We start from the raw sequence: 20,732 nt of genomic DNA on the forward strand, positions 1-20,732 counted from the left end.
CCCTCTGATTTTAACCCACAGGCTCTCAATTCCCTCATCTTCCACCTCAAGTTCTGAGGCAGAAAGTGTCTCCCTAATATACAAAGCCACCCCTCCTCCTCTCCTCCCTCGCCTATGCCTCCTAAAGAGCTTGTAACCCCCCAGTGTAGCACTCCAATCGTACCTGTTGTCCCACCATGTTGCTGAGATGGCAACTATATCATAGTTGCCCTGGTGGATTAGGACCTCCAGCTCATCTTGCTTATTGCCTAGGCTGCGTGCATTGGTGTACATGCACTGCAGCTGGGCTCCCGACCTCTCAATTGACCCTACCTTGTGCCCTAGACACCTATTTCAACATAAACCAAAGAGATTTCTGGCTTAAATTGTCAAAAAACGAGCAGAAACCATGTTTTTCCCCACAATCCAGTAGAGTTCAGAATCCAAGCACAGGATTTCCAGATTCAATCTGTTGATTTCCAGTGGAAACTTGTAGAGTATCATAGGAATACACCTATTTCAACATAAAACAAACAGATTTCTGGCCTAAATTGTCAAAAAATGAGCAGAAACCAAGTTTTCCCCCAAAATCCAGTAGAGTTCAGAATCAAAGCACAGAATTTCCAGATTCAATCTGTCGATTTCCACCTGAAAGTTCTGGATTATCAGGGGAAGACACTTATTTCAACCTAAAAAGTTCAGATTTATGGGCTAAATTGTCAAAAAACGAGCAGAAACAAAGTTTTCCCCCACAATCCAGTAGAGTTCAGAATCAAAGCACAGGATTTCCAGATTCAATCCTTCGATTTCCAGCTGAAACTTGTTGATTATCAAAGGGAGACACCTATTTCAACCAAAAAAAAGCAGATTTCAGGCCTAAATTCTCAAAAAATGAGCAGAAACCAAGTTTTCCCCCACAATCCAGTACAGTTCAGAATCAAAGCACAGGATTTCCAGAATCAATCTGGCGATTTTCTGCAGCAATACCTTGATTTTTATGAGGAACCCGCAGTGTCAAATTCAAACCAGCAGATTTCTTATCTAAGCCCTCACATAACCTGCAGAGACCAAGTTTTCCCCAACAATGCAGTAGAGTTCAGAATCAAAGCACAGGATTTCCAGACTCAATCTGATGACTTCCAGCTGAAACTTGTAGAATATCATAGGAAGATACCTATTTCAACCTAAAACAAGCATATTTCTGGCTTAAAATGTCAAAAAACGAGCAGAGACCAAGTTTTTCCCCACAATTCAGTGGAGTTCAGAATCAAAGCACAGGATTTCCAGACTCAATCTGTTGATTTCCAGCTGAAACATGTAGAATATCATAGGAAGATACCTATTTCAACCTAAAACAAGCATATTTCTTGCTTAAAATGTCAAAAAACGAGCAGAGACCAAATTTTTCCCCACAATCCAGTAGAGTTCAGAATCAAAGCACAGGATTTCCAGACTCAATCTCTCGCTTTTCTGCAGCAACACCTTGATTTTTATGGGGAACCTGCAGTGTCAACATCAAACCAGCAAATTTCTTATCTTAATCCTCAAATAACCTGCAGAAACCAAGTTTTCCCAAACAATCCAGTAGAGTTCAGAATCAAAGCACAGGATTTCCAGACTCAATCTGCCGATTTTTTACAGCAACACCTTGCTTTTATGAGGAACCTCCAGTGTCAAAATCAAACCAGCAGATTTCTTATCGAAATCCTCAAATAATGAGCCGAAACCAAGTCTTCCCCCACAATCCAGTAGAGTTCAGAATCAAAGCACAGGATTTCCAGACTCAATCTGTCGATTTCCAGCCATAACTTGTTGATTATCATAGGAAGACACCTATTTCAAACCAAAACAAGCAGATTTCTGGGCTAAATTGTCAAAAAATGAGCAGAAACCAAGTATTCCCCCGCAATCTAGTCGAGTTCACAACCAAAGAACAGAATTTCCAGACTCAATCTTTCGATTTTTATGAGGAACCTGCAGTGTCAACATCAAACCAGCAGAATTCTTATCTAAATCCTGACATAACCTGCAGAAAACAAATTTTCCCCCACAATCCAGTAGAGTTCAGCATGAAAGCACAAGATTTCCAGACTCAAGCTGTCGATTTCCTGCAGCAACACCTTGATTTTTATGAGGAATCTGCAGTGTCAACATCAAACCAGCAGATTTCTCATCAAAATCCTCACATAACCTGCAGAAACCAAGTTTTCCACCAGAATCCAGTAGAGTTCAGAATCAAAGCACAGGATTTCCAGACTCAATCTGGCGATTTCCAGCTGAAACTTCTTGATTTTCATGGGAAGACACCGATTTCAACCAAAAAGAAGCAGATTTCTGGCCTAAATTCTCAAAAAAACGAGCAGAAACCAAGTTCTCCCCTACAATCCAGTAGACTTCAGAATCAAAGCACAGGATTTCCAGACTCAATCTGTCGATTTTCTGCAGCAACACCTTGATTTTTATGAGGAACCTGCAGTGTCAACATCAAACCAGCAGATTTCTTATCTAAACCCTCAAATAACCTGCAGAAACCAAGTCTTCCCCCACAATCCAGTAGAGTTCACAATCAAAGCACAGGATTTCCAGACTCAATCATAAAACAAGCAGATTTCTGGCTTAAATTGTCAAAAAATGAGCAGAAACCAAGTTTTCCCCCACAATCCAGTAGAGTTCAGAATCAATGCACAGGATTTCCAGACTCAATCTGCCGATTTACATCTGAAAGTTCTGCATTATCAGGGGAAGACACCTATTTCAACCTAAAAGAAGCAGATTTCTGGCCTAAGTTCTCAAAAAACGAGCAGAAACCAACTTTTCCCCCACAATCCAGTAGAGTTCAGAATCAAAGCACAGGATTTCCAGACTCAATCTGTCGATTTTCTGCAGCAACACCTTGATTTTTATGAGGAACCTGCAGTGTCAACATCAAACCGGCAGATTTCTTATCTAAATCCTCACATAACCTGCAGAAAACAAGTTTTCCCCAACAATCCAGTAGAATTCAGAATCAAAGCACAGGATTTCCAGATTCAATCTGTCGATTTCCAGCTGAAACTTGTTGATTATCATAGGAAGACACCTATTTCAACATAAAACAGGCAATTGAGCTTGCTCACGAACATCAGCCTCCTCAAAGGCCATCAGCCTCCACAAAGGCGCTCCCAAACGGCGACGCCACAAGGCATCCTCAAACAATGAAGGCAGCCAGACTTGCTGAAGATACTGTTCCCAAAGTACCACAGGCGAGGAGAGCAGGCAGAGCCCAGCTGCCAAGCTCGCTACAGGCAGCCACGCTGCCCTCACGCACACTGCTCTCCAGATCCATCCATGCTGGGTGCATCCCTGCACCCCTGGCCACAGCTCTGCTGCAGGAGGCTGCTGTGTCCCACGAGGCCTGAGACTTTGGCCTCCAAACACAGATTGTGGCTCTCAAGAAAGCTGCCGCCCTTGGAGAGCCCAGACGGGAACTGGCTCCTGTCAGGAGCTTCAGCCCCATGGGGGACCCCACACTGCCGCAGGGGCAGAGTGTGAGGAGGAAGGGGCAGCAGGGACGAAGCATTAGAAATTGATCCCAAGCCTCATTCCCCATCCCATCTGTGAGAAATTGTGTTTAATATTTGGCTTTGTCGAGGGGAATTGCTGGGGAGCGTGGGGTTCGGTGGTTGGGCTGATTGGTTGGTGATGGTCTGTATTGTGTGGGGCACTGGGAGAGAAAGGTGAGGCGCCAGCAGGTCTGAAGACTGGCCGGGTCAAGAGTGCAGGTTTTGTCTCAGTCCTGATGGAGAGGGGTGGGAGCGTGCTGGGGAATAGATGAATATGTATGTTTTACTATATGAATATGTCTGTTTGCCGTCTCTGTGAGTTCAACTCGTGTTGTTAAGGTGAGCCTCTAGCAAACTCGCTCTGCGCCCAGCGCTGTGCTGCCTTTGTTTTATAATAAACTGGTTATAAATTTCAGCAGTGAGTTCGTTCCTCACACATCCATCTCGAGAAGGCCGAGAGGGGATCCGATCAGCACCTGAGGGGTGGGTGTCAAGTGAAGGGGGCCAAGCTCTTCTCCGTGGTGCACAGCAACAAGGCCAAGGAACAAAGGATACAAACTTAAAGAGAGAAGTTTCAGCTCAGCATGAGGAGAAACTTCTTTACAGCGAGGGTGGCAGAGCCCTGGGGCAGGCTGCCCAGAGAGGTTGTGGAGTCTCCTTCTCTGGAGACTTTCCAGCCCCACCTGGATGTGTTCATGTGTGACCTGCCCTGGGTGACTCTGCTCTGGCAGGAGGTCCCTTCCAGCCTCTTAATGTTCTAGGATTCTGTGATCCCCCTGTGGTGCCTGTGAAGAGAGGGGGGAGAGAAACCAAGCCTGAAGCTGAGCCTGGGAAGGGGAGTTGGTTTTATTTTTGTGTCTTGTTGCCCTACTTTATTTTTAATTGCAAATAAAATGACTTTTCCCCAGCTCCAGTCTGCCCTTGACAGCAGCTGGTGAGCAATGTCCCTGCCCTCATCTCAGCCCAGGAGCTTCTTCACTGAGTGTCCTCCCCTTGCCCTGCTGAGGAGGGGCAGTGAGAGCCCTGCTGGGCAGCTCCAGCACAGCCCAGCCTTGTGAATGGCTGTGTTCAGGTCACAACTTCCCCAGCACGGTTCAGAGCTGTAGAAAAGAAAACCAGCATCAGAAAAAAAACCCCTCCAAACCACAACCCAAAGACACAAATGCTCAAACTGTCATCTTAACAACAGAACTCTTCCTTGGGCTGCTGCTGAGGCCTCTGCAGGCAGGGCGCTGGCTGCTGGCACCCACAGGCATTTGGTCTAACAAGCAGGCAGATTGCTCAGTGGCTCACAGTCTCACAGTGTAACTAAGGTTGGAAGAGACCTCGAGGATCATTGAGTCCAACCTGTCTCCACAGACCTCACAACTAGACCATGGCACCAAGTGCCACATCAAATCCCCTCTTGAACACCTCCAGGGATGGGGACTCCACCACCTCCCTGGGTAGCACATTCCAATGACGAACGACTCGCTCAGTGAAGAACTTTCTCCTCACCTCGAGTCTAAACCTCCCCTGGCACAGCTTGAGACTGCATCCCCTTGTTCTGGTGCTGGTTCTCTGGGAGATGAGACCAACCCCTTCCTGGCTACAACCACCCTTCAGGTAGTTGTAGAGGGCAATGAGGTCACCCCTGAGCCTCCTCTTCTCCAGGCTAAGCAACCCCAGCTCCCTCAGCCTCTCCTCACAGGGCTGTGCTCCAGACCCCTCCCCAGCCTTGTTGCCCTTCTCTGGACACCTTCAAGTCTCTCAATGTCCTTCTTAAACTGAGGGGCCCAGAACTGGACACAAGACTCAAGGTGTGGCCTAACCAATGCTGAGCACAGGGCACAATGACCTCCCTGCTCCTGCTGGCCACACTGTTCCTGATGCAGGCCAGGATGCCATTGGCCCTCTTGGCCCCTGGGCACACTGCTGGCTCCTGTTCAGGCAGCTGTCAATCAGCACCCCCAGGTCCCTCTCTGTTTGGCAGCTCTCAGCCACTCTGACCCCAGCCTGTAGCTCTGCCTGGGGTTGCTGTGGCCAAAGTGCAGCCCCTGGCACTTGGACTTGTTGAATGCCATCCTGTTGGGCTCTGCCCATCTCTCCAGTCGGTCGAGGTCCCTCTGCAGAGCCTCTCTGCCCTCTAACTGACCAACATCTGCTCCTAACTTGGTGTCATCTGCAAACTTGCTGCTGACTGACTCAACCCCCTCATCCAGATCATCAGTGAAGATGTTAAAGAGGATGGGGCCCAGCACTGATCCCTGGGGGACACCACTGGTGCCTGGCTGCCAGCTGGCTGTGGCACCAGAAGGGGCAACAGAGTAATGCTCACAGGATTGGATTGGATGCTGATGGGGAATGCTCTTCACAAACACAGCTCCACAGCGGTGAGCATAGCAAAGCACAGCAAACCCCAAAGAGATGCACAGCAAACCCCAAAGAGATGCACAGCAAACCCCAAAGAGATGCACAGCAAACCCCAAAGAGATCCACAGCAAGCTCCCTTCACACCAGGCCAACCAACCCAGGCTTTCATGACCCCTCCCTATCAAGGCTCTCTCCTTCCATACCACCAAGGTTTGACATGCAGCACAAATCCAGCTTGGCAGCTCCAGGTCCCAATTAATTGGCAGCATTGCCAAGGCTGACAACCAGGCCCCACTGCTCTGCAGAAGACAAGAGCCTGGATGTCTTCCTGGGAGGAGGAAGGAGAGGGGAAAAAGGGAAGAGACTGATCTCTCAGACAGCTTCATAGGATTTATGGTTAGAAATGCACCATTTCCTGTGTCCCCCCACCAGGCTGACACTCTGGGCACCAGAGGTCTCAACTCTGTGCCCCACTTAAAGGCAGCCAGCCTCAAACTGCCACATTAAGTGAATCATAAAATTGTCAGGGCTGGAAGAGACCTCAAGGCTCAGCCAGCTCCAACCCCCTGCCATGGGCAGGGACACCTCACACTACAGCAGGCTGCTCACAGCCACCTTCAGCCTGGCTGCAAACACCTCCAGGCAGGAGGCTTCCACCACCTCCCTGGGCAGCCTGTGCCAGGCTCTCACCACCCTCATGGCCAACAACTTCTTCCTCACATCCAAGCTCAATCTCCCCACTTCTAGTTCTGCTCCATCCCCCCCAGTCCTATCCCTCCCTGACACCCTCCAAAGTCCCTCCCCAGCTTGCTTGCAGCCCCCTGCAGATCCTGCAAGGCCACCAGAAGCTCTCCTGGGAGCCTTCTCCTCTCCAGCCTGCACAACCCCAGCTCTCTCAGGCTGTCTCCAGAGCAGAGCAGCTCCAGCCCTCTGCTCCTCCTCCTGGCCCTGCTCTGGACACCTTCCAGCCCCTCCAGAACCTTCCTGGCACAGAGGCTCCAGAGCTGGCCCCAGAGCTGCAGCTGTGGGCTCAGCAGAGTGGAGCAGAGGGGCAGAATCCCCTCCCTGGCCCTGCTGGCCACCCAACCCAGCCAACCCAGGCTCTGCTTGGCTCTCTGAGCTGCAAGTGCTCCCTGCTGGCTCCTGCTAAGCTTCTCCTCCCCCAGCACCACTCCCTCCCCCTCCCCCCCAACTGAAATTCTTTTAACTAAACTCTTGCAAAGGTTTTCCTGGGAGCCATGGTGGATGCCAGGAAAGGGCAGAGGAGGTCATTGCAGCAAAGCTGCCACTGTGATGCCTCAGCCAAGAGGAAGCAGCTGATTTGGGGAGCAGTGCTGGGGAGGGCAGGCACAGGACAAACTGCTCTCCCTCAAGCCCAATGTTGGCCATTCCTCATCTCTGTTAACCTTCAGGATGAGGAGGCACCACCTGAGCCCTGTGCCCATCAGCCCTGCCCAGCTTTCTGGCTCACATGAGCTGGCAGCTGGCTGATGCAGGCGGGGAACCACAAGTGGAACCTACCTGTGACTCACCTGCCCACGATGCACTCTGCTTACTCAGGGAAGCTGAAGGTCTGGGAGTTTGGCATCACCTTCACATGACACCTGCTCTTCAGGAACTGCTGCTTGGGAGGTGAGTTGTAAACTTCCCTTGGCCCAGGGGAGCACACATTGACCTCCTTTCACCCGAGATCCAGCACTCCTTGGACCAGTCCCCAGCTTCAGTTCTTACTGCTCCCCAAGGAGCAAACAACAAACCAACCAGCAGCAGTCACAGGGGGGGGAGGGAGGGAAGGGAATTTCCTAGCAAGAAACTCAACAGGAAGATGTTTCAGTTTACCACACTGCCTCACTGCACTCTAACCACAAATCTTCTGGAGGCCACATCTTAGTACAACACTTGGGATGTGGCAACCCAGTACTGAAGTACTGCTTAGATGTGAAGGTTTGGCAGATTTATTGTGCTCCCAGAGGCACTGAAGGGAAAGTTATGAACCCTCTCTAACTGGAAAGCTGACCTGTAGCAAAGATGGCAGCTTTGAAGCCAGCTGGGGAACCAGTGGAAACCCTTCTGGCTGGGCAGCACCAGGCCTGCCAGAGGAGGCAGTGTGCAAGGCTCAGCTGCAGCAGCCTCCTTTGTCACTTCACACTGCCACCCCTCAGGGGCTTTTCCTCATCTGCCAGAGGCAGTGTACAAAGAGGAAAGCCAGACACACTTCCTCTGCCCCTGCACAGCCCTTTGGGTTGGTAACTGCAGCTGAAGTCTGGAGCTGACTCCCCAAGGGGTTAGATCAGGACCCGCCTGGATGTGTTCCTGTGTGATCTGCTCTAGGTGCTCCTGCTGTGGCAGGGGGGTTGGACTGGATGGTCTGTGGAGGTCCCTTCAGCCCCTAACAGTCTCTGCTTATGTGAAGGCTTTTAGCCCCAAAGCTAATCCCAGCTGACTGCACAAACTGGCCTGCTGCTTCTTCCCCTGGAGCAGATGTGCAATTGCTGCTCAGGAGCTGCTCATCAGTGAATTTGCAGAAGCTAGGGGCAGGAGTTGAGCTGTTAGAGGATAGGAGAGCTCTGCAGAGGGACCTTGCCAGGCTGCAAGATGGGCAGAGGCCAAGGGCAGGAGATTGAACACATCCAAGTGCCAGGGGCCGCACATTGGCCACAGCAACCCCAGGCAGTGCTACAGGCTGGGGGCAGAGTGGCTGAGAGCAGCCAGGCAGGGAGGGACCTGGGGGTGCTGGTTGACAGCAGCTGAACAGGGGCCAGCAGTGTGCCCAGGGGGCCAAGAAGGCCAAGGGCATCCTGGCCTGCATCAGGAACAGTGTGGCCAGCAGGAGCAGGGAGCTCATCCTGCCTTGTCCTCAGCACTGCTCAGGCCACACCTGGAGTCCTGTGTCCAGTTCTGGGCTCCTCAGTTTAAGGACATTGAGAGACTTGAAGGTGTCCAGAGAAGGGCAACAAGGCTGGGGAGAGGCCTTGAGCACAGCCCTGGGAGGAGAGGCTGAAGGAGCTGGGATTGCTTAGCCTGGAGAAGAGGAGGCTCAGGGGTGACCTCATTGCTCTCTACAACTCCCTGCAGGGAGGTTGTAGCCAGCTGGGGGTTGGTCTCTTCTCCCAGGCACTCAGCACCACAGAGAGAGAGACTGCCCTTTGGAATGTGCTGCCCAGGGAGATGGTGGGGTCAGCACCTCTGGAGGTGTTAAGAAAAGCCTGGGTGAGGCTCTTGGTGCCATGGTTTAGTTGATTAGTTAGGCTTGGATGATCAGTTGGACTTCATGCTCTTGGAGGTCTCTTCCCACCTGGTTGATTCCGTGAGGAAGCCCTGAGTTTGTGCCAGCTTCATGCTTACCTGCAGAGCCAAAGCCAGCATGAAGAGCCCTCTGGTGCAAAGCTGAACCTGTCCTAAAGCTGGTTTTGAAGGCCCTGGGAGGAGGGAGCAGGCAGCACCAGCATGCTGCAGCTGGTGGCCACGGTGCCAGGAGGTCAGAGAATGGATCCCACAGCTCACCTCTGCTGCAGGCACACCTCCCTCTGTGGGCACCACTGCAGGGTTTGCTCCTCTTGGTGGGTTTTGGTTCCTTTGTGCACTGCATTACTCACATTCATCCCCCAGAAGCACAAACAGTGCAGAAACCTCAGGAGGAAACACGAAAGATGAAATGAAACTGAGAGAGTCCTCAGGAAATTTGCAGGAGCAGGAAAGGGCTGAGGGTCTTGGAGAAGCCAAGCAAGGCAGACAGGAGGCTCTGCTAAGGAACCACAACTCAGCTTCCAATGCTTGAACTGTTTGTTATAAAACACATATTTACAGGGAAGGCACTTTGGAACCCTTACATCTTCACAGTTGTGTCTTTAGCTGCCCAACAAACCAAACACTTGTTCTACCATCACCTGCAAAGGTGAATCGAAGCCTGAGCCAGTTGCAGCACTTCCTTTTTATCTCTCGTGCCACCTCCCAGGATTTTAGCACCCTCAGCCTTCTGCAGCTCCAGCAGTGGTGAGCAGAGGTGAGAGGAGAGATCTGTGAGCTGCTGCTCCCCCCACACAGCTGGAGGACTCAGGGTGCCATGCAGCCTGACTGGCTGTTCCCCTCCCAAAGCTGCCATTCTCCACGGGTCCTCCATAGAGCAGGCTGCCAAAAGCTAAAGCAAGACTCCCTGCTGCCACCCCCAGCCCAGGAGGCTCCAGTGACTGGAGCAGACACTGAATGCTCACAGCTGTGACAGCACTGAGGAGCAGATCAGGAGAGGAAGCCTTCTCCTGCGGTTTTCATCTCAAGATCTGGAGGCAAGCATCAAAAATGAAATAAAACTAAAAGAACTGAAGAATGTGGATGAAACCTCACCCACTGTGTGGCCACTGCCTCACACTGCTCTCCACAGCCAAACCAGCTCTTTCTGGAGAGCAAACAGGAATTAAAACCAACCCAGCACTGAAGAAATGACAGTTTGCAAACTTTCTGCTCACTGCTGAGCAGGGGCCCTGCTTGTGTGCTTTCCACTGCTGCTGGCCACAGTCACTAGCCTGAAATCATGGCAGAGCAGGTCTCTCAGCACACACTGGACAAACCCAGAGCTCCTAAAGCAAGTCCTATGTAATCATTCCATTGGCTTTTCAGTTCAGAATACACAGACCCTGAAAAACAGAGTGCTGAGAAGCTTCTCTAGGGCTCAAACCTTAAAAGCAGTTCTGGAATAAGATCAAGCTGCTGGTTGACAGCAACGACTGAAGCCTGACTCTGCTGGTTGACAGCAACGACTGAAGCCTGACTCTGCTGGTTGACAGCAACGACTGAAGCCTGACTCTGCTGGTTGACAGCAACGACTGAAGCCTGACTCTGCTGGTTGACAGCAACGACTGAAGCCTGACTCCTCCCAGTTTTGGTAAAATAAACCCTGCCAAATCCTTCAGCATCAGAAACTTACAGGAACTGGATGCTGGAATCTAAACACTTCCAGGGAATCCAGGCCTTCAACACTTCAAAGCCCCCCCTAATGCACAAGCAGGCCTTGTCTGAAGGGCTTACATTCAGTGTAGATACTACACAAGAGGCTGAGATCTTCAGGAGAAAGAGGAGAGGCCATTTGCTAAATGAGTTTGTGCCTCTGAACAGCTGCAGGATGGCCCAGAGCCCAGCAGCTGCTTGTGACCAGCTCCTGCTCACTCATGGGTAAGCAGCAATATGGAGGAACAGCTTCTACAGCAGGGCTGTGTCAGCTCTAGCAGGAAAGGAGCAGCTTCTATGGCTTGAGAGAAAGGTGACTGAGACTCCCTGCATCCCATCTCAGCACCTGCTTAGATGTCAGTGTCCACTTTAAGTCACTGCTCTTGGTACTTCCTGCTGGCAGTGTTTGCTGTCACGGCAGCTGCCTGCCCCAGGGCACAGCACAGCCTTCTGCTGCACTTCTGACAGGAGAGGGAACACAACACAAGCAGTTCAAAACTGCTCAGCTCCTCCTGAGGCTGGGTGATCAGTGTGGTCTCCACTGCAGTTACTGCACAGTAAGACAATGCATCAAACCCCACATCTGACACTAAGGCACTTCTCAGGTTTCTGCTCCAAACACCAGAAGCTTGGAGAGCCTCAAAGGACTTCACTCATTTCCTTGGCATCCTGATCCCAACACTAAACTTGCATTACTAGAAGCTGAGTTCATGAATCAGAGTTCATGCTCTAAATCAGGCTGGAGAACATCCAACAGTCTTCTACAGGTTCTGCTAAACCAGCTCAAACAGTAACAGCACAGCAAGGACTTGCAAGGAGGATCACCACCACCACCACCACCTCTCTTCCCTGGCCTCCACCACCTAAGCCTTGCTTTCTGATTCCTATGGCGCTCAGGTGGCAGCTCCAAGTTGAAGACCCTGGGCAGCTGTCTGCATGCAAAAAGCAAGAGATGAAGAGCACAGGAGCTGTGTGCAGCCCCACAGCCTTTAGCTGGCAGTGAGGAGGGGAGGGTCAGTGGTTTGCCCTCTCGCTGACGACGTCCTGCAGCCGCTTGAGCAGGACGTCGTCGCTCTCCTGGCACAGGCGCTTGCTCGGGGAGTCGCCGTCGCTGTCGATGCTGAGCGCTCGCTTCTTGCTCCTCTGCTCACCTTGCTTGATCATCTTGTTGATGTCCTTCAAGCTCTGCCACCAAGAGAACAAATGATGAGTTACTGCAGCCCCAGTTACAACTTGCTCTGGCTTTTGGCTGTCTGAGAACAGAAAGTTCCTTTTCAGCTCTTAGAGTGATGGAGTCCATGCCAAGAGCTCTGCCCTCACAGCCGGCTGAGACTGGCAGTGTGAAACCTCAGTGTGTTAGAGCAGGTGCTGGTGAGGAGGTCCTGAGGGATGGGCAGGGCCACCCTTGATATCAATCCAGACTGGGGGCTGATGAGAGCCAGAGCAGCCCTGCAGAGAAGGCCTTGGGGGTGCTGGTGGGGGAGGAGCTGGACAGGAGCCAGCAATGGGCACTGGCAGCACAGAAGGCCAAGGGCAGCCTGGGCTGCAGCCAGAGCAGTGTGGCCAGAGCTGGAGAGAGAGCATCCTGCCCCTCTGCTCTGGGTAGACCTCACCTGCAGTGCTGGGTCCAGATATAGAGCCCCAGCACAAGAGAGACCTGGAGCTGATGGAGAGGGTCTAGAAGGGGCCACAAAGATGATCAGAGGGCTGCAGAACCTCTGCATTGGAGATAGACTGAGGGAGTTGGGGCTGTTGAGCCTGCAGAAGAGAAGGCTCCAGGGAGACCTCAGGGCTGCAGGGGAGCTGCAGGAGGGCTGGGGGACTGTTCAGAAGGGGCTGTGGGGATAGGACCAGGGGCAGTGGTCTGAAACTGGAGCAGGGCAGAGTTAGGTTGGAGCTCAGGAGGAAGTTCTGCACAGGGAGGCTGGGGAGAGACTGGCACAGGCTGCCCAGGGAGGTGGTTGAGGCTCCATCCCTGGCTCCATCCAGGCTCAGCCTGGCTGTGTCCCTGTGCAGCCTGCTCTGGCTGGAGCTGTCCCTGCTGCCTGCAGGGTGGTTGGACAAGATGCCCTTGGAGGCTCCCTTCCAGCCCAGTCCCACCTGTGAGTCCGTGCAAGCTGAGCCCTCTCTGGCACTGGGCCTTTCACCCTCCTGCCCCTACCTTGCAGGGGCTGCCGTTGAAGCGGTAGAGCAGGGCGGAGCGGGGGGTCAGGCAGGCGCCGTTCTTGTGCGGGGAGACGTAGATGGAGTGCAGCTGGGAGACCCTGCGCGGGGACACCGCCTGCGGCCGCAGGCTGGGGAAGGGAGACAGCGGCAGCGCCTCCGCCTGCGGGGCAAAGCACACAGCAGAGGAGGCAGAGGATGCCTCAGAGGGAGGGAGATCAACAAACCTGCAGGGCCTCCTTCCGGAGGTTCGGTCCCGTCACAGGCACAGAGCAAACATCGCCCAGCGCCGCCTGACAGCGCTGGCAAGCGGCCGGGGCCAGGGCTGCACACTGATCCGCACCTGACCTCTGGGAAGGCTCTGGGAGCAGCTGCAGCGTTCCCTGCCGCTGGTACAGGGTGGGCAGAGATGGAGAGAAGGGCTTCTGCCCCCCTGCTCTGCTGAGACCTCACCTACAGCACTGTGTCCAGCCGTGGGTACGCCAACACAAGAGGGACATGGACCTGCTGGAGAGGGTCCAGAGGAGGCCACCAAGATGATCAGAGGGCTGGAGCACCTCTGCTAGGGGACAGGATGGGAGAGTTTGGGCTGTTCAGCCTGGAGAAGGGAAGGCTCCAGGGAGACCTTAGAGCTGCAGTTCAGTATCTGCAGGGGACCTGCAGGAGGGCTGGGGAGGGACTGTTCAGAAGGGGCTGTGGCAATAGGACCAGGGGCAATGGTTTGGAACTGGAGCAGGTCAGAGTGAGGTTGGACATCAGGAGGACCTTCTGCATGGTGAGACACTGGCACAGGCTGCCCAGGGAGGTGGTTGAGGCATCCCTGGAGACATTCAAGATCAGACTTGAGAGGCCCTGTGCAGCCTGCTGTAGCTGGAGCTGTCCCTGCTGCCTGCAGGGTTGTTGGACAAGATGCCCTTGGAGGGTCCCTTCCAGCCCAATGCCATCTCTGACTGTGTGAGCTCTAAGCACACAAGGTGGTAACAGAACAAAACTATCCCCACAGGTTCAGCTGTCAGGGCAGCAGCTCTGTGCCAGGCCAGAGCCAGCAGAAGTGCCAGGGCTTTACTTACGACGTGGTCCTGGTTGGTGACGTCGTACTTCAGCACGAAGGACTTGACCCTCCCTACATAGACTGCATTGTAGAACTTAATGAGGTCTCCTCTCTCCTCTGTTTCTGGCTCCCTGGAGCTCTCTGCTGCAGATCCCCCTGAAGGGCTCTCAGTTTTCACAGGCCAGCCTGGCAAGAAGAGAGAGCCTTAGAGTTCAGGAGCATCAGCAGCCCTGGCGCTGCAGGTCCAAACCTGCCATGCCCAGCTGACAGGAACCTGTCCACAAATGGACCAGTGATGAGATCAGCTCAAGACTGGGCTTCAGACAGGAGCAGGGGGTGCTGCTAGGAGACAGTGAGGAACACCAGGAGCTCCAAATCACTGTGGATGATGAGTGGATTTAGGGTGGTGGAAGACAGGAGCAGGTTGCCCAGGGAGGTGGGGGAGGCCCCATCCCTGGAGACATTCAGGGTCAGGCTGATGGAGCTCTGAGCCACCTGATCTAGTTGGGGATGTCCCTGCTGACTGCATGGGGTTGGACAAGACGACCTTCAGAGGTCCCTTCCAACCCTATGGCTGAAGGCCAACACAGATCTTGATTCCAAACCTGGAAGTAGCTGCAGGAAAAGCTGCACCCTGCTGAGCCCTCCTGCCAGGCTCGCTGGGGGCACAGGCACAAAGCCATTTGGCACTCTCAACACTGAGCTCCCAGCTTCTAGCTTCTGTGGAGGCTTCTGGTGATCAACTGCTGAAGAGCAGCTTTGTGCTCATCTTGTGTCTGCTGCAGGCAGCCCCCTTGCCACCTGTTCAGGTGACAAAATGCCTGTTGGGTGAGCAGAGCTGCAGCTACACAGCAAGGACCTCTCCCATGCTCTCTTCCCCACAGCTGAATACAGCCTCCTGTGTTCCATCCTCCTGTGTGCTGCCAAGCAAAACTGGGCAACAGAGCCTCTTGCAATCAGTGCACTGAGACACCCCCCCCAGCCTCAGCTGGTACCCCTGAGTATGTCTGCCTTGTGTCACCACACCAGCACATGCTCCTGGCAGCTGGTGGAAGAGAAACAGGAGTTAAAGCCAGAGGAGAGGCAACTCTGCTAACTGGGGTTGGACTGGATGACCAGAGGGACCTCGACCGACTGGACAGATGGGCAGAGCCCAACAGGATGGCATTCAACAAGTCCAAGTGCCAGGGGCTGCACTTTGGCCACAGCAACCCCAGGCAGAGCTACAGGCTGGGGTCAGAGTGCCTGGAGAGCTGCCAAACAGAGAGGGACCTGGGGGTGCTGACTGACAGCTGCCTAAACATGAGCCAGCAGTGTGCCCAGGGGGCCAAGAAGGCCAAGAGAATCCTGGCCTGCATCAGGAACAGTGTGGCCAGCAGAAGCAGGGAGGTCATTGTGCCCTGTGCTCAGCACTGCTGAGGCCACACCTGGAGTCCTGTGTCCAGTTCTGGGCCCCTCAGTTTAGGAAGGACACTGAGACACTTGAAGGTGTCCAGAGAAGGGCAACAAGGCTGGGGAGAGGCCTTGAGCACAGCCCTGTGAGGAGAGGCTGAGGGAGCTGGGGTTGTTTAGCCTGCAGAAGAGGAGGCTCAGGGGAGACCTCCTTGCTCTCTCCAACTCCCTGAAGGGAGGTTGTAGCCAGGTGGGGGTTGGTCTCCTCTCCCAGGCACCCAGCACCAGAACAAGAGGACACAGTCTCAAGCTGTGCCAGGGGAAGTTTAGGCTTGAGGTGGGGAGAAAGTTCTTCACTGAGAGAGTCATTGGTCATTGGGATGTGCTACCCAGGGAGGTGGTGGAGTCCCCATCCCTGGAGGTGTTCAAGAGGGGACTGGATGTGGCACTTGGTGCCAGGTCTAGTCATGAGGTCTGTGGTGACAGGTTGGACTTGATCCTTGGGGCCTCTTCCAACCTTGGTGATAATGTGAGGCTGTGATACCTTCAAAGGTCCCTTCCAGCCCACACCACTCTGTGATTCTATGACCTGCAGACAAGCAAAGAACTTTGGACCTCAGTCCATTTGTCTGACCAACACCAGAGCCCTTCAGCTACTCTAGAGCAGCAAGCATGGAGCTGCTGGACAGGATGTTGAGCCTACAGGAGATCAGCACTTTCTTGGGCCCTGGTGGAATCCCCAGAAGGCAGCAGAAGAGGGCTCTGGTACCTATTCAGGCAGCTGAACCCCAGCCCTGTGCAAGAATTGGTTCAAAGAACATTCTCTGTCTCACCATGGTCATCAGAGGTGGGGAGCCCCAGAACCTGGACTAATATTCTGGCTAACACCTTGCATGAGTTTGCAGCAGGCTGCTGCAGCAGCAGGGCACTGCTGAAGCTGCTGAGCCTGGACAGTGCAATGTGGTTGCCATGGACAGAGTGCAAACTCCACAGCAAGGGAGCTGTGTGGTACCAAGAGCACCAAACCTTCCACTGCCACAGGGTGAGGGCTGCTCCCACTGTGCCAGCTCCTGCTGCTGCAGCAGGGATCAGACCTGCTGCCAGCAGAGGATGGATGCCCCAGGGTGAGCAGAAACCTCGAGCCCCAGGTGAGCTTTGCTCCCTGCAGTGTCTTACAACACAACCCCACAGCTCCTGGGAAGAGCTGCCTGCCACCTCGGGACCCCTGCCCAGGCACGGAGCACACACCTTGGGCACCCCTGCAAGCCTGGCTGCTGAGGGGCAGAGGCAGAGCCTGGCCAGGGACAGGTGGGTGATTGACTAGAGAGGAGGTCTCCCTAGCAAGCAGCCTTGGCAAAGCTTTCCCCACCAGGATCAGGAGCAGGGCAGGACCTGGGAGCAGAGAGCTGTCTCTGGGCCCTTGCGGTGGTGGCAGCCATCAGCCCCTTGGCTCTCTCTTTCCTATTCTCCCTTCCCCTCTCACCTTTCCCATACCCCTCAGCTGCTGCTCTCTGTGCAATGAGGTTCTGCTGTTGATTGGAGCAAGCCCCTGGTAAGGTCACCTGAGTCTTTGCACATTGAGATCACAACAGAGGAACCATCAGGAGCCCAGAGCGTCCCTGACACCACGGGGGGGACTCACCCCCACTGCTGGAACTCCCTGTGTGTGCTGGCTGCAGACCTGCCCTGCTCACAGGCTCACCCAGGGCCTCCTGATGCCTGTCTCCTGTTGTGTCACTAGAGGCAGCTCTGGCACCATTTCCATGCTTGTCTCAAATGCTGCTTGTTGTGGGTTCAAGAGCCATGGAGTCTGGGTCAGACAGCCCAGGAGGAGGCCACTGGCAGAAGTGCAATCTTTGCCATTCCATGCCCAGAACTCTGCATCTACTCCCAGACAGACACAGCCATGGTTGGAGTCTCTGCCCTTTTCCTCTCTCTGCTCCCTGGTCTCTGCTGTGCAGGGGAGCAGGCCCTGGAGCTGCCAAGCTCATTTTCACTGTCATTTGGAACTGGGTAGGGAGGTACAGGGAGGGAGGCCATTGAGGCCTGGGGTTTTGGCTGGGCTTGGCGGAAGGTCTGTGGAAAGCTTTGGCTTTAATAAGGCTCTGTGGTAAGCCCAGAGAGAGAGCAGGGCTGGGGCTGTTGTAATACCTCCATCCACACTTCCAATTCTTTCCAGTCTTGTGTGGAGCATTTTCTTTTACCCCTTTCTGGGAGGTGTAAAAGAGCATCTGCCTCCCTCCCTATAAACTACAACACTGCTCCTGTCCTTTTCCTCCTCTAACCCAGAGGAAAGAAACTACCAACTGGTGGTCTCAGAGAGTCACCAGCTTTATTTTCTGCAACAGGTTCCCCCTGTTGAAGCCTTCAGGGTGGGCAATGGTGAGGAGAAACCTGCCAAATACTCCAGGCACCGCTCCCCTCCCTCTGTGCACCAGCACTGCTGCCCAGGAAGAGCAGCAGGCAACATCAGCCTCCAGCACCAAGCTGCAGCAGACAAAATGCAACAGTTTTTTTCCCCTACTAGGAAGTGCATTTTCCACATCCAATAGGCAGGAGGAGTCCCCTGCACAGCAGACAAGGTTCCATGGCCTTGGTGGGTGGCTGGCTGAACCCACTAGCCTCAGAGGTCTTTTCCAGCTGACTCTCCATGAGGGCTACTGACAAGCTGGTTACTGATTTGTCTCCCAACACATTTAAAACTGCAGATCTTGCTGCAGCTCCTCACTGCCAGCCAGCTCAGTCCCCCAGTCCCCCACAACACAGCTGCAGCAGCAGTGGATGACTTTGCTGTGCCTACCTTCTGCCATCTCCACGTCCTGGTTTGTGCACCTGTCCTCAGCAGCAGCATTTCTCAGCAGGACACTCCTGTAAACCTACAGGATACCAAAATCCTCTTGTCAAGGGAAGCAGGAAGTCAGAGCACAGACAAAATCCACTTGGACAAGAAGGAATTCCCAGTTCAAGAGAGACAGGGATCTGCTGGAGAGAGTCCAAGGGAGAGCCATGAGGATGCTTAGGGGACTTGAGCATCTCCCCTGTGCAGAGAGACTGAGAGCCCTGGGGCTGTTTAGTCTGGAAAGGAGAAGGCTGAGAGGCATCTGATCAAAGTCTATCAATAGCTGAGGGCTGGGGCTCAAGTGGAGGGGGCCAAGCTCAGTTCAGTGGTGCACAGGAATAAAGAACAATGGATACAAACTTGAACATAGAAGGTTCCACCTCCCCATGAGGAGAAAGTTGTTTGCTGTGAGGAGCCCTGGAGCAGGCTGCCCAGAGAGGTTGTGGAGTCTCCTCCTCTGGAGAGATTCCAACCCCACCTGGATGCATTCCTGTGCAGACTGCCCTGCTCTGGCAGGGGGGTTGGGCTGGATGATCTCTGGAGGTCACTGCTAACCTCTGACACCGATTCTGTGAAGGCAGCACTGCAGAGGCTTTGACTCTTGGCAGCACAGAGGCCCCCTGTGAGCTGTGCAATGCCATTTACTCACATGGCTGTGTGCCTGGGGCTGGTTCCTGTAACTTTTCATGATGTCCTGGAAAGTCCTTTCCTCTTTGGTCACCTGGAAAAGGAAAGGCTGTTGAACACCAAGAGCAAGCAGCCAGGTGGGGCTGCTCAGGTGCTGTCTGCTCAGTCAGCTGCCCTCTGGGCAGCCTTTGCCTGAGCATTCCTACAGATGTGCAATGAAACTCAGCATCAGAAGCTGAGCATTCTTCTTGTGGGGACACTCCTTGCTCTCTTAGCTACCAAAGCCTTTTGGGGCTTGTGGTGCTTAGGCATCCTTCCTTTTCTGCCTCTTCTTCTAGTGGCACTTAAACATTAAAGATGGGAAATGGAATTAAGCCAAAATGCATTTAGGCAACCAGCTCAATCCCTCCACCTGATGCTTCAAAAGCCAAGAGGTTTTTGGGGGCATAGAAACCTTCCATCCACACAGGAGGCTGTGAGCTCCTCCTGCCTAACTCTGTAACTGTGACCTTGGCTGCAGTTCAGAGCAGAGATCACAGGGATGATGCACAGGACAGGAAGCACAAACAGGAGGCAAGGAGCCCACAGGAGCCTTGGCCACGGCGAGCAGTGCTCACTGTGAACAAGCTCAGCAGGAGAAGTCCTCTCCTGACCTGGCTGGCTCCTGGGAACTCCTGAGGTCAGGCAAAACAAGGCCAAACCACACTGCTATGTTTCACTTCTTGGAAGGACTTTCCCCTTGCCTCCAGCAGTGACACGAATAAAGCAACCCAGCTGCCAACAGCAACACAACCTGCATTCCCAGCTGGGACAGAACTCCCTGCCTCAGGCCTCCCTCTTACCTTTGCCATGATATAAAAGGCACAGAGGAGGAGCTGGTCCAGGTGCCTGTCCTTCATGAGGTCAGCACAGTGAACCAAGGTGAACTCAAAGCAGGTCCAGATCTTCCTGCGCAGGTCGTTGGAGACGTCCAGCTTGAGGCAGAGGTCCCGCAGGCGCACGCTGGCCAGGTGATACACCTGGGGTGCAACACAGCCTGAGCAGCCAGCCCAGCCCAGGCCTGCCCCACTCAGGCTGCACAAACCAAAGCCCTCACAGTGGTCCTGTTCTGCTCTGAACATTTCCCCCCTCTGCCCAGGACAAGGCCTTCCCAGGGCAAGCTGTCAGGAGGGTTCAGGCTACACTGAGCTCACTGAAATGAGATCAGGCTGGGGAGGGCCAGGATGAGGGGCAGGGGATCTGAGCTGGGGGAGGGGAGACTGAGAAAGAAATTGTTGAGAGTGAGGCTGGGGAAACACTGGCACAGGTTGCCCAGGGAGGCTGTGGCTGCCTCCTGCCTGGAGGTGCTCAGGACCAGGCTGGATGAGGCCTTGAGCAGCCTGTGCTGGTGGGAGGGGTCCCTGCCCACGGCAGGGGGCTGGAGCTGGCTGAGCTTTAAAGTCCCTTCCAATCCAACCCATTCCCTGATTCTATGCCATCAGTGGCTGTAAGGGAGCACAGGGAAGGCCCCACATTGGTTCTGATCAATAGCCTCAGAGTAACAGAAGATCTGCTATGGGGACAGGCTGAGAGTTGGGGCTGTTCAGCCTGGAGAAGAGAAGGCTCCAGGGAGACCTCAGAGCTGCAGCTCAATATCTGCAGGGGAGTTGCAGGAGGGCTGGGGAGGGACTGTTGGGATAAGACCAGGGGCAGTGGTCTGAAACTGGAGCAGGGCAGGGTTAGGTTGGAGCTCAGGAGGAAGTTCTGCACAGGGAGGCTGGGGAGAGACTGGCACAGGCTGCCCAGGGAGGTGGTTGAGCCTTCATCCCTTGAGACATTCAAGAGCAGCCTGGCTGTGTCCCTGTGC

At 53.8% G+C, this 20,732-nt stretch overlaps 1 protein-coding gene across 1 annotated transcript in view; it reads right to left on the minus strand.

Moving 5' to 3' along the window:
• Window positions 1-11,645: 11,645 nt before the first annotated feature.
• Window positions 11,646-20,732, minus strand: part of RBL1 (RB transcriptional corepressor like 1) — a 30,617-nt gene continuing 21,530 nt past the window's right edge. Inside the window, exons 17-22 of the mRNA XM_054173666.1 lie at window positions 19,729-19,905; window positions 18,909-18,980; window positions 18,221-18,296; window positions 14,048-14,214; window positions 12,976-13,140; window positions 11,646-11,999 (exon numbers count right to left, since the gene is read on the minus strand). Coding sequence (XP_054029641.1) covers window positions 11,829-11,999; window positions 12,976-13,140; window positions 14,048-14,214; window positions 18,221-18,296; window positions 18,909-18,980; window positions 19,729-19,905 — 828 coding nt within the window. The 3' untranslated portion in view covers window positions 11,646-11,828. The remainder of the gene's footprint in view (window positions 12,000-12,975; window positions 13,141-14,047; window positions 14,215-18,220; window positions 18,297-18,908; window positions 18,981-19,728; window positions 19,906-20,732) is intronic.

This window comes from Dryobates pubescens, chromosome 26, assembly GCF_014839835.1.
Source record: "Dryobates pubescens isolate bDryPub1 chromosome 26, bDryPub1.pri, whole genome shotgun sequence".
Lineage (NCBI taxonomy): Eukaryota > Metazoa > Chordata > Aves > Piciformes > Picidae > Dryobates > Dryobates pubescens.